The sequence below is a fragment of the Oncorhynchus mykiss genome, chromosome 24 (assembly GCF_057628025.1).
Source record: "Oncorhynchus mykiss isolate SJ-2025 chromosome 24, ASM5762802v1, whole genome shotgun sequence".
NCBI classification, from domain to species: domain Eukaryota; kingdom Metazoa; phylum Chordata; class Actinopteri; order Salmoniformes; family Salmonidae; genus Oncorhynchus; species Oncorhynchus mykiss.
In genome coordinates this window covers 20978709-20992389 of record NC_143045.1, presented here as the reverse complement: position 1 = coordinate 20992389, position 13681 = coordinate 20978709, and the positions used below count along the sequence as shown (strand labels likewise).

At 42.6% G+C, this 13681-nt stretch overlaps 1 protein-coding gene across 8 annotated transcripts in view; it reads left to right on the top strand.

Moving 5' to 3' along the window:
• LOC110503964 (protein turtle homolog B) overlaps nt 1-13681 on the top strand; it is a 74017-nt gene that overhangs the window by 23177 nt on the left and 37159 nt on the right. For all 8 annotated transcript variants that reach the window (XR_016491493.1, XR_016491491.1, XR_016491492.1 and 5 more), the window contains exon 3: nt 12866-13012. Coding sequence is in view for 4 of the 8 variants with exons in the window: in XM_021582652.3 (XP_021438327.3) it covers nt 12866-13012 (147 nt within the window). In the remaining 4 variants the exon portion in view is untranslated. The remainder of the gene's footprint in view (nt 1-12865; nt 13013-13681) is intronic.

The following is a 13681-nucleotide window of genomic DNA, read 5'->3' as shown; positions in this document are numbered from 1 at the left end:
TCGCATCTATATGCAGAGCTACTGGAAGAGCAATCCAGCCTGCCCTCCACGCCAATATGTTTTCCTGACGTTCAAAATGAACGAACAAGCAACAGTACTTACAGTACATACCGTATATACATCTCAAAGTTTGGAAAAGGATCTTTGTCCCAGGGCACGGATCTAACAGAGGAGAGAGTCAGTTCATCTGGCTCGACTGTCAGGGCTGTAGCAGAAGCCGTGTGGATGCAGTGGGTTGGAAGCTGTGAGACAGATTTCAACATGCCTGGTTTACTCAACTTCTCTCATCCTCTGTGACATGACTTCCTACTTTTAGATTTCCTATTAATCTCCTGAGCCTTCAAAGAGAAGTCAGTCTTTTTCACTATTGACACTAAGTGCTTTCCTTTTCCAAGCCCTGTGCTTCATCAGGTAGCTGTGGGGAACTTCGAACAGGGTTGCCAGGTCAAGCAAAAAATTCTAGCCCAATGACCACTCAAAAACCTCCGCAAAAGGTCTGAAAACTAGCCAATTATTTATTTATTTTCACAGCAAGAGGAGTTGCCATATCTATACAATAAACCCTTTTTCCATAACGTTATCGAGACAATTAAGAACGAATATCATAGTAACTTGAGACGACCATTACAAAATAATAATTATTGCAAGCTATGACATGACGTAATAAAGGAATTTGAATATGTGACAAGAGAAAATATAATTTGCTCTGATTAAACTCGCCAGATCATTTTCCATCAATGGATGTACCTTTAACTCGCTTGACTGGTATGATTAAGCAATACGGCTACAGTAGCCTAGACAAGATGTAGGCAAGATGTAAACTGAACGATTTAGCAGTTTGCTTAGTTCAAATTAACAGACTGATTTATTCAACATGAATAGTGAGGCGATTTCGCAACAGTAAATGCTTGTTTCCTCAATTTCCTGCTGGAATAGGCTACTGAGGATGGGGTCATAATTTCAAGCACTGAATTAATTATGAATAATATGTATATGAACTGAATATGCTTGTCAACCACTGCCAGTGTTTACCTGCAGCCTATTCTGACTACTGTTAAAGTCAATCTAATGCGTTCATAATAACCCAAGGCTACAACAACAACAAACGGAAGTTATAGGCTTTTTATTAAATTCGTTTGCTAGCTCCAGGTAGGCTACAAAAGCGGCACAAATTTATTTGCAATAACTCCAGTGATATCGTAATTTCAATATATTTATTTGATCAAATGTTAGCCTACAATGGCATATACATGAATAGGCTACTTGATGGCCAACAGAGACAAATGTATAATTCTCCACATTTAGCCTAAAGTCAGTTTCATTGAGGACTTTTCCCCATAAAAAAGAACCACGTGAGGGTTTCTTAACTTACATCTCAAATTTCCACTCGGGCAGACCCAAGAATTGAGCATGCACAAAGCACTTCGCTTGATACCGTTTCCTTTAAGCAGTCAACATTAGAATTCAGTTTAAACCACCTCCAAGCAGATTTATGTAATGCGCTCTAGTAATGCGAAAGTCGTTCCCCAGTGCTTAATCTTTTATGGAAAAGGGTTTGGAAATAGCTGTTTCCATAATGACAATCTAAAAAGACTACCTACATGTCACGACGTGTGCGCATGCTGTTCGCTCTCCTCTCGCGCACGTCACGAGCATGACCGGAATGATACACTAGCACAGGTTGCGGAGCGGTGGAACACCGCTTCCCATTCATTTCATTGGAGGGGAAGCGGAGAGTGCGGGGGACCTTTGGGGGGTGCGAAGGTGTTGTAATTGTAATTCTGGTTGTTTGTTTTAGGGACTCCTGAAACAACCAGCAAACCAGGCTGTCGTCTTGTGGAACAGTGGATGTAAATAATCTAGCTAGCTAAAGCATTTACTGCAAATTGAGTGTACAATTGTGCAAGCTTGCCTTGCTGATATTTGCCATGCAATGCAGATGGTTCTTGCTTATTGTTCAGTGGAGGATAACAATCAAATCAAATCAAATTTTATTTGTCACATACACATGGTTAGCAGATGTTAATGCGAGTGTAGCGAAATGCTTGTGCTTCTAGTTCCGACAATGCAGTAATAACAAGTAATCTAACTAACAATTCCAAAACTACTGTCTTGTACACAGTGTAAGGGGATAAAGAATATGTACATAAGGATATATGAATGAGTGATGGTACAGAGCAGCATAGGCAAGATACAGTAGATGGTATCGAGTACAGTATGTACAAATGAGATGAGTATGTAAACAAAGTGGCATAGTTTAAAGTGGCTAGTGATACATGTATTACATAAGGATACAGTCGATGATATAGAGTACAGTATATACGTATGCATATGAGATGAATAATGTAGGGTAAGTAACATTATATAAGGTAGCATTGTTTAAAGTTGCTAGTGATATATTTACATCATTTCCCATCAATTCCCATTATTAAAGTGGCTGGAGTTGAGTCAGTGTCAGTGTGTTGGCAGCAGCCACTCAGTGTTAGTGGTGGCTGTTTAACAGTCTGATGGCCTTGAGATAGAAGCTGTTTTTCAGTCTCTCGGTCCCAGCTTTGATGCACCTGTACTGACCTCGCCTTCTGGATGATAGCGGGGTGAACAGGCAGTGGCTCGGGTGGTTGATGTCCTTGATGATCTTTATGGCCTTCCTGTGACATCGGGTGGTGTAGGTGTCCTGGAGGGCAGGTAGTTTGCCCCCGGTGATGCATTGTGCAGACCTCTGGAGAGCCTTACGGTTGAGGGCGGTGCAGTTGCCATACCAGGCGGTGATACAGCCCGCCAGGATGCTCTCGATTGTGCATCTGTAGAAGTTTGTGAGTGCTTTTGGTGACAAGCTGAATTTCTTCAGCCTCCTGAGGTTGAAGAGGCGCTGCTGCGCCTTCTTCACGATGCTGTCTGTGTGAGTGGACCAATTCAGTTTCTCTGTGATGTGTATGCCGAGGAACTTAAAACTTGCTACCCTCTCCACTACTCCACTACTGTTCCATCGATGTGGATAGGGGGGTGTTCCCTCTGCTGTTTCCTGAAGTCCACAATCATCTCCTTAGTTTTGTTGACGTTGAGTGAGGTTATTTTCCTGACACCACACTCCGAGGGCCCTCACCTCCTCCCTGTAGGCCGTCTCGTCGTTGTTGTTAATCAAGTCTACCACTGTTGTGTCGTCCGCAAACTTGATGATTGAGTTGGAGGCGTGCGTGGCCACGCAATCGTGGGTGAACAGGGAGTACAGGAGAGGGCTCAGAACGCACCCTTGTGGGGCCCCAGTGTTGAGGATCAGCGGGGAGGAGATGTTGTTGCCTACCCTCACCACCTGGGGGCGGCCCGTCAGGAAGTCCAGTACCCAGTTGCACAGGGCGGGGTCGAGACCCAGGGTCTCGAGCTTGATGACGAGCCTGGAGGGTACTATGGTGTTGAATGCCGAGCTGTAGTCGATGAACAGCATTCTCACATAGGTATTCCTCTTGACCAGATGGGTTAGGGCAGTGTGCAGTGTGGTTGAGATTGCATCGTCTGTGGACCTATTTGGGCGGTAAGCAAATTGGAGTGGGTCTAGGGTGTCAGGTAGGGTGGAGGTGATATGGTCCTTGACTAGTCTCTCAAAGCACTTCATGATGACGGATGTGAGTGCTACGGGGCGGTAGTCGTTTAGCTCAGTTACCTTAGCTTTCTTGGGAACAGGAACAATGGTGGCCCTCTTGAAGCATGTGGGAACAGCAGACTGGTATAGGGATTGATTGAATATGTCCGTAAACACACCGGCCAGCTGGTCTGCGCATGCTCTGAGGGCGCGGCTGGGGATGCCGTCTGAGCCTGCAGCCTTGCGAGGGTTAACACGTTTAAATGTCTTACTCACCTCGGCTGCAGTGAAGGAGAGACCGCATGTTTTCGTAGCAGGCCGTGTCAGTGGCACTGTATTGTCCTCAAAGCGGGCAAAAAAGTCATTTAGTCTGCCTGGGAGCAAGACATCCTGGTCCGTGACTGGGCTGGATTTCTTCCTGTAGTCCGTGATTGACTGTAGACCCTGCCACATGCCTCTTGTGTCTGAGCCGTTGAATTGAGATTCTACTTTGTCTCTGTACTGGCGCTTAGCTTGTTTGATAGCCTTGCGGAGGGAATAGCTGCACTGTTTGTATTCGGTCATGTTACCAGACACCTTGCCCTGATTAAAAGCAGTGGTTCGCGCTTTCAGTTTCACACGAATGCTGCCATCAATCCACGGTTTCTGGTTAGGGAATGTTTTAATCGTTGCTATGGGAACGACATATTCAACGCACGTTCTAATGAACTCGCACACCGAATCAGCGTATTCGTCAATGTTGTTATCTGACGCAATACGAAACATCTCCCAGTCCACGTGATGGAAGCAGTCTTGGAGTGTGGAGTCAGCTTGGTCGGACCAGCGTTGGACAGACCTCAGCGTGGGAGCCTCTTGTTTTAGTTTCTGTCTGTAGGCAGGGATCAACAAATGTTGATCCCTGTATGCCTATGGATGTGTAGCTAACGTTAGCGTTCTAGCCGATCGGTGTATGGACCCAAACGTTTGGCATACATATTAGTTCAGAACCTAGCTATGAACCTTAGCTATCATAGCCAGTTGTATCAAATTCAAAACAGTCTGAATGACATTAATGAAGCCTATGGATTGAGTAGAATATAGTATAACTTTGTTCCAAGGATGCAAGTCGTAGACAAGTTATTACCATGCATGAGATCCCCACATTGTAGCCTGTACATTTAATATATTCACTGATCATGTACTTTACCTTGGCAAATAAAGGTACAGTTCAGGTATGAATGTCTTTGAGGTTATTTTTCAGTCATATCCAGTACCAGGAGTATCAAATTCCAGTCTTTGAATGATGCTGTGTCTGCATGTATGTATTACAAACAGGATTTAACTAGTTAAAGGCCGATTTGTAATTAATATACAGAAATAGAATTTTAAAAACCATACACTACAAATCCTATGCATCATGCAAATACTCTAAATCCGGTTAATCTCAATATCTAATGCCCTTGATCTGCATTGATCTGATAAACACAGGATATGTGTAGTATTTCATCAAATGAGACTTAATTTCAACCAGTAGAGAATGTGAAACGCTTTATTGAAAGAAGTTCATTATCCAAGTGTTATAAATACATGCATTATAAATATTATACATACATGTTCAATCTGTACTTCAATGCACATCTGTTGTGCATTATAAAAACAGAGGAAGAAAGAGGTGGCAAGAGGTAAGAACATAGGAGCAGGGAAGGCAGCATATGATTAATGAATCAGTGCTACCCAAATATTCTCTCAGTTCATCACAATTACATAATAGTGTCTCTAGTCGGCCCAAAGGTTATCTTAAGAGTGGGTGAGGTGGCGATGATGGGACTGGGGGTTGGCATCCTCTCATCAAAACATATCTGCAGATGAGACAGATGGAGAGAAAGAGCATGTTTAAGCCTTGTTTTTATTTTTATTCTAACATTGTTAGTCATCATAATCATCAGGAGTTGACATGCAAAACTGACCTTGGATCATTAACTCTGACTACTGCATCTCTCTCTGTATTTCAATGTAAAGCATCTCTTTAATAATACTTCCTGTTGACCTGACCATGTGACCGCTCACCTCTGATCATGCTGTGCCCTCTATGTAGCCAGTTCAGATGCTGGAGGGGTTCACCGACATAGCTGATATAACCTAGAGGATTTAGGGAGAAGAGGAGAGCGGGATGAAGTGAAGGAGAGATACTGTTATTGAGAAAATAAGGTATTTAAAGAGACAGTGTTCTAACAGGAATCTGTGTGTGTGGCCTCACCTGGTATCTGTACCACACTAAGTGGCTGCATAGTACTTTATGCTGAAAATCATGAACGGGCACACCAGGACAAACAATATAGTCTAGTTTTAGAAATAATGAAGTGTCTTACTATTCTCCATGGTTGGCCCTCTTGCCTATTCCTTGAAGGTGGAAGGAGCTACAGTTATATTTCTCCTCTGGCACACGGCGGCAAGCTGCAGATCCCCTCCCGGTTCTCGTGTCCATCCTCATGAAGTTATGCAGGACACAGGTAGCCTTCACACACCTGAATTCCTCCATGAGGCAGTCCCAGATGGCCCTGGTCACCCAACCTTGCAGTGCCCTTATACGTTAACTGTAGGCAATCGTTTTGAAGGAATCTCCAGTTACAAAGTTTCTGTAGGAATGTGGAAGACAATGTAATTTTTAGACTTTTACATCACCAGGTCATTGTGGATTACTGAAGTATAATATCCCTGATAACAAATCATGATAACATTGGATTGATAGATGCATATGCACTGCACACATATGTGCGTGTGACAATAACAGGATCATATCAAGGATAGCATCACAAATGAATACATAAATACCACTTGAAGCTTGATGATGAGTTGATCATTTGACTCAGCTGTGCAGTGCTGGGGCAAAAACAAAAATGTGGGCATATTAGAATCAACTATTAAAGACTACCAGACCCCACGGGATTCTCCAATTACATTGAATGAACTACAGGACAAAATACAAACCCTCCAACCCCAAAAGGTCTGTGGTGATGGTATACTAAATTAAATGATCAAATATACAGACCACAAATTCCAATTGGCTATATTTAAACTTTTTAACATCCTCAGCTCTGGCATCTTTCCAAATATTTGGAACCAAGGATTGATCACCCCAATCCACAAAGTGGAGACAAATTTGACCCCAATAACTATATGCATTAATAGCAACCTTGGGAAAATTCTCTGCATTATCATTAACAGCAGACTCGTACGTTTCCTCAGTGAAAACAATGTACTGAGCAAATGTCAAATTGGCTTTTTACCAAATTACCGTATGACAGACCACGTATTCACCCTGCACACCCTAATTGACAAATAAGCCAAAACAAATGCAAAGTCTTCTCATGCTTTGTTGATTTAAAAAATCTTTAGACTCAATTTGGCTTGAAGGTCTGCTATACAAACTGATGGAAAGTGGTGTTGAGGAAAAAACATACAACATTATAAAATCCATGTACACAACCAACAAGTGGGGCTGGGGGGTGAGACAGGGATGCATCTTAAGCCCCACCCTCTTCAACATTTATATCAACGAATTGGCGAGGGCACTAGAACAGTCTGCAGCACCCTACTAGAATCTGAAGTCAAATGTCTACTGTTTGCTGATGATCTGGTGCTTCTGTCCCCAACCAAGGAGGGCCTACAGCAGCACCTAGATCTTCTGCACAGATTCTGTCAGACCTGGGCCCTAACAGTACATCTCAGTAAAACAAAAAATGGTGTTCCAAAAAAGGTCCAGTTTCCAGGAACAAGAATACAAATTCCATCTAGACAACAAAAGATAATATATATATATATATATATACACACACACACACATACCTCGACCTAAACATCAGTTATAGAACCCATTGTCACATGAAATGACGCTGGAGAGACAAAGCAGGTACGGGGAGTAAAACATTTAATAAATAACGGACATGGAACGAGACAGGAACAGCGTCAGCAAACAGGTAACAAAGACAAAAAAACATTTAATGCAGCAGCGGGGAACAGAGCAAGGGAACTGAGAAATATAGAGGAGGTAATAAACAGATGAGTGAGTCCAGGTGAGTCCAATATCGCTGATGCGCGTGACGAGGGAAGGCAGGTGTGCATAATAGATGATAGGAGTGAGTGATGTAGGGCAGCCTGGCACCCGCAAGCTCCGGGGGGTGGGGGGTGGGGGGTGGGAGGGGGCAGATGTGACACCCATTGTCCTTAATGGTTGTGAGATCTACGGTCCGCTCCCCAGCCAATAATTCACAAAATGGGACAAGCACCAAATTGAGACTGCATGTAGAATTCTGCAAAAAATATCCTCAGTGTACATCGTAAAACACCAAATAATGCATGCAGAGCAGGATTAGGCCAATACCCGCTAATAATCCAAATCCAGAAAAGAGCCGTTCAATTTTACAACCACTTAAAAATGTATTTGGCCATCGCTCATCCATATATTTTTATGTACATATTCTTATTCATTCCTTTACACTTGTGTGTATAAGGTAGTTGTGAAATTGTTAGATTACTTGTTAGATATTACTGCATTGTCAGAACTATAAGCACAAGCTTTTCGCTAAACTCGCATTAACATCTGCTAACCATGTGCATGTGACAAATAAAATTTGATTTGGTTTGATTTAAGCCCTGTATACCTGCTTCTAACATGTGTCCTGCATCCTGATCCTGTCCATTTACACCTATAAGATCTGATCACAGTCAGACCCCAATGCGTCTTTTAATCATGTACACCCGTCTAAAAATGTGGGCTAAAACACAATGTGCAGGACAAAGGATACATGTTAAAACCAGGTATAAGTAAGGGCTTAAGTAACACAGCAACATGGATGGTGTTAAACACTTGTCCCACAGGACACCAGTACAAAAAAGTATGCAAATGTATGCACTCACTACTGTAAGTCGCTCTGGATAGGAGTGTCTGCTAAATAACTAAAATGAGATATAATAGAAATATATAAAAATATGAAGAAATCATTTTTACAGTGTAATCACACATTTAGTCCACCAAGTAGTTTTTTTTAGTTTAAGAAAACAAAAAGTGCAGCTAGGTGCAATAAACCTACATGTCAGACATGGCCCTCACTTTGTGCTCAATTTTAAAGTCTTCATGTATTTCACTGAACTTGGCAGTAATCACATCATACTGTAGGTATGACGTCCTCTCAGTCTTGCACAAGCCAAAGCAGCTGACTCCCTCTCCAAGGTGTCCTCCTCGATTCAGTGGCATGTCAGGCCGAAGAAGCATCTGTTATGGGCAGACCAGATGTCTGCTGTGCAGGGGTGGAAAAAGTACTACATTGTCATACTTGAGTAAAAGTAAAGATACCTTCTTAGAAAATGACTCAAGTAAAAGTGACCCAGTAAAAAGTATTTGGTTTTAAATATATTTAAGTATAACAAGTAAATGGAATTGCTAAAATGTTCTGCACTTAAGTATCAAAAGTAAAGTATAATCCATTTAAAATTCCTTATATTATGCAAACCAGACAGCATACATTTTTTTTTTTATTGACGGATAACCAGGGACACACTCCAACACTCAGACAATTGACTTTGTGTTTAGTGAACATTTGTGTTTAGTGAGTCTGCAAGATCAGAGGCAGTAGGGGTGACCAGGGATGTTCTTTTGATAAGTGTGTGAGTCAAGTACAGATATCCCCCAAAACTACTTAAGTAGTACTTTAAAGATTTTTTACTTTACATCACTGCTGCTGTGGTGCAGACTAACTTTATGCTCTGGAGTTTGGTGGAGAGAGCTTCTTTCATGGACTCAAATTCCCTTTCATCTGATGCATCAACGTCGTTCTACACAACTTTTCTCCCACCACTGATTCCTTCTACTAGCTTGGGGGAATGAAGGGACCTCTTCTAGTGAAAAGGGTTTCACATCCTCTACGATGAAGTCAAATACCCGGTGATTAACCTGGCTTTGTTAGGTGTGTGGTTAGGTGTGTGGTCCTTGTTAGGTGTGTGGTACAAGATGTCCCTTTTTGGCCATCTGTAGATGGCTGTGCATCTCTCCACTCCTCCATGTCATCTGGTTGCCTTTTCCTGCTCACGTTCTTCCATTGATTGTTATGCATCCTCTGAAAAAACTAAATGCAATCACTTAATTATGACAATACAATAAGTAAAATAACAGTGGAGTGAGAACCTTGTTATTGTTTCAAATAAGTATTGTAGCTTTACCCAACTTTTGTCCACCCTTTTGAAACTTATGTTTCACTTTCTATAGCCTGCCCCTGTCTGATAAACACAGGGCTAGGGTTGGAACAGGTAACCACTCACACATGGACAAAGCTGTGAATGCAATGATGTCTATGGTGGTTTATATTGTTTGTATAGAAATACTCAAATATTTATTTGGGTTGAAAAACAATTGAACAGCAGGAAAACTGCAGTGTGGCTTTATTGATTAGGGTAGCATGGTACTCTGAAACCATAGCTAGCTAGCTAACTAAGTTAGCAACAACCCTGACAGTGAGCATCTTGTAATGTTGGGTTACAGAGTGCAACTAACGTTAGCCTTCAAAATGTTATTTTTTTGTACTTTTGATTTAGCGAGCTAGCTAGGCTATGTAGACCAGTGAATTTCACCTAACTATCTACAACTGATTTGTCTTAGTTAAAATAGATTTAATTAAATTGTTAACAAATTAGCACAATAGCATACTTGCTATGATATCTTGTTAACTACAATAGCTAGCAACCAACAGAGCAACCTTAAGTGAGCAGCATAACACCTACATAGTGTAGGAGAGTTGGCAAGCAAATTAGCAAACTAAACAGGCTAGCTAGCTAGAAATCTGACTAAGTAGCTAGCTAGTACTCTCTGAAATCTCCGACCTATACCGGAAGATTGGTAACATTGTGAAGAAAACCTGTCTGTCTCTAGAGACTAGCTAGCTAAGCAAGATAACGATCCACACCTGCCAATCGTCATCCTTACGTCCAAGTGTTTCTTCAGGTTCGAAGTCGAGTCTCTGGATGTCGACAGCAGCTTTACCGTGGGCAAACATAGTTTGCATTGAACTGTTACATTACTGCCCCTTTCTTCTCTAAACACATTGTTCTTTGGAATGCCTTCCAAAAAAATGTACTGTGTTGGGTTAGGGTAATGCACTGTGTTGGGTTAGGGCAATGCACCGCGCTGGGTTAGGGTAATGCACTGCGTTGGGTTAGGGTAATGCATTGCGTTGGGTTAGGGTAATGCACTGCGTTGGGTTAGGGTAATGCACTGCGTTGGGTTAGGGTAATGCACTGTGTTGGGTTAGGGTAATGCACTGCGTTGGGTTAGGGTAATGCACTGCGTTGGGTTAGGGTAATGCACTGCGTTGGGTTAGGGTAATGCACTGCGTTGGGTTAGGGTAATGCACTGTGTTTGGTTAGGGTAATGCACTGTGTTGGGTTAGGGTAATGCACTGCGTTGGGTTGGGGTAATGCACCACGCTGGGTTAGGGTAATGCACCACGCTGGGTTAGGGTAATGTACCACGCTGGGTTAGGGTAATGCACTGCGTTGGGTTAGGGTAATGCACTGTGTTGGGTTAGGGTAATGCACTGCGTTGGGTTAGGGTAATGCACTGTGTTGGGTTAGGGTAATGCACTGTGTTTGGTTAGGGTAATGCACTGTGTTGGGTTAGGGTAATGCACTGCGTTGGGTTAGGGCAATGCACTGCGTTGGGTTAGGGTAATGCACTGCGTTGGGTTAGGGTAATGCACTGCGTTGGGTTAGGGTAATGCACCGCGCTGGGTTACGGTAATGCACTGCGCTGGGTTAGGGTAATGCACTGCGTTGGGTTAGGGTAATGCACTGCGTTGGGTTAGGGTAATGCACTGCGTTGGGTTAGGGTAATGCACTGCGTTGGGTTAGGGTAATGCACTGCGTTGGGTTAGGGTAATGCACTGCGTTGGGTTAGGGTAATGCACTGTGTTGGTGCGCTATACCTTTTTATTTTGTGACCATGTATGTTGCTCAGGCGGTAAGATCAAAGAGGTACTTTTTCAGTTAATTATATGATTGACGTTAATATGAAAGGAAAAAAAATATTCTGAAATTATCCCTTCTATATTTGAAAGTAATCCTAGAATTAATTATCTACTTTTAAAAATGTTTTTGCTGGTATTGTAATGGCTTACAGTTATTGTTTTTGTATTGCATTATATGTAACAGATTACATGGGCTATTTCTAACATGCTGACCCCAACCCTGTCAAGCTCCATATAACGCATTTCAGGTAAAATAACAACCCAATGTTTATATCCCAGGACAAATTAGCAAGCAACAGCAAGCAAACTATCTGAATTGCCATAATCTGTCCCCAAATTAATATAGTTAGTTCAGAGTTCGTTTTGATATTTCAACCTGCGTGTCCTGATCGCGTCTGGTGTGGATGGACAAAATCAACATGTGCGCAATGGCCCGGTCTAGTCAGCATGTTAGAAATAGCCCAAAAACCCGCAACCCATGACCAATACATTTTCACCCACAACAACGTTTTCAAGGTAGCCCAATTTGGTGGGAAAACTGCAAACATGACAACACTGGCTGGGGAGAGACAGAGAGGTGGGGGTGGGGTGGGGCCAAGAGAAAGAAAGAAAAAAAAGATATATAGAGAGAGTAAGAGATGGAGAGGAGAGGAGAACCTTAGCTGGGAAGCTTCTAGACGAGAGAGAGCAAGAGATATTGCCCTCCAGGTAATGTTATCTATTAATCCTAATACTGGAAGGCAGCTCTCTTCTGGCCAGGTTCTGTTGGTAGTTTGTTTATTGTGAGAGGTTGTGAAGTAGTATGGATTGGGAACAGCTCAAATTCCAATCCAATCATTTTAATTTTGGGTCAAATCAAATCCCCCTGACCTTGGTCATTCGCATTAGCGTTCTTTATATTGAAGCCATCTGTAATCAAACTGGATAGGTTAGGGGGTATCTAACAGCACAATCTAAGGCCACTGTTACCAAATGAACCTGCTCAGAGACACAGAGAAGATGCTGTTGGCAGAGCAGCTACGTATTTGCCAGCTGTGTGATGTCTGTGTCAGCGCAATGTCAGTATGCTGGTGTGTGTTGGGGGTGTGATACTCTAGTGTCATTAATTAATTGAACAGTCAGTGGAATAATGAAAGAGCTGTGTAAGCGTCATCCATGTTTAGATATGCGCATCACATTGATTCATGGTGCTCTTTGGGTACACTGGCGGCAATGTTGGGTGTACCATTCGGATCAACTCAAATTCTATGGTCCTGACTCCTGACCCTACCTGTGTTCTTCTCTCCCACCCCAGGTAGAGCCAGCCTGCATGGGAAGGCGTCTCTTCAGATCGACCCAGTGCGCTCAGAAGACCAGGGCTGGTACGAGTGTAGGGTCCTCATGTTGGAGCAGCAGTACAACACCTTCCACAATGGCAGCTGGGTGCAGCTCACAGTCAATGGTGAGTTGCTGGCTGCATCCCAAATAGCAGGGCCCATAGGGCTCTGGTCAAAAGTAGTGCACTATATAGGGAATAGGGTGCCCAATATGGAGAATGACCAAATATGGAGAATGGGTTTCTACGGTGTAATCTCATCAGATGTGTGTGCTCGACTGATTCATGGCAATGTTCACCTCATAGCTTGCTAACATTCTAAGCCGCTACAGTTTTCATTGTTTTACCTCAGATACAGTGCCTTGCGAAAGTATTCGGCCCCCTTGAACTTTGCGACCTTTTGCCACATTTCAGGCTTCAAACATAAAGATATAAAACTGTATTTTTTTGTGAAGAATCAACAACAAGTGGGACACAATCATGAAGTGGAACGACATTTATTGGATATTTCAAACTTTTTTAACAATCAAAAACTGAAAAATTGGGCGTGCAAAATTATTCAGCCCCTTTACTTTCAGTGCAGCAAACTCTCTCCAGAAGTTCAGTGAGGATCTCTGAATGATCCAATGTTGACCTAAATGACTAATGATGATAAATACAATCCACCTGTGTGTAATCAAGTCATTTATAAATGCACCTGCAATGTGATAGTCTCAGAGGTCCGTTAAAAGCGCAGAGAGCATCATGAAGAACAAGGAACACACCAGGCAGGTCCGAGATACTGTTGTGAAGAAG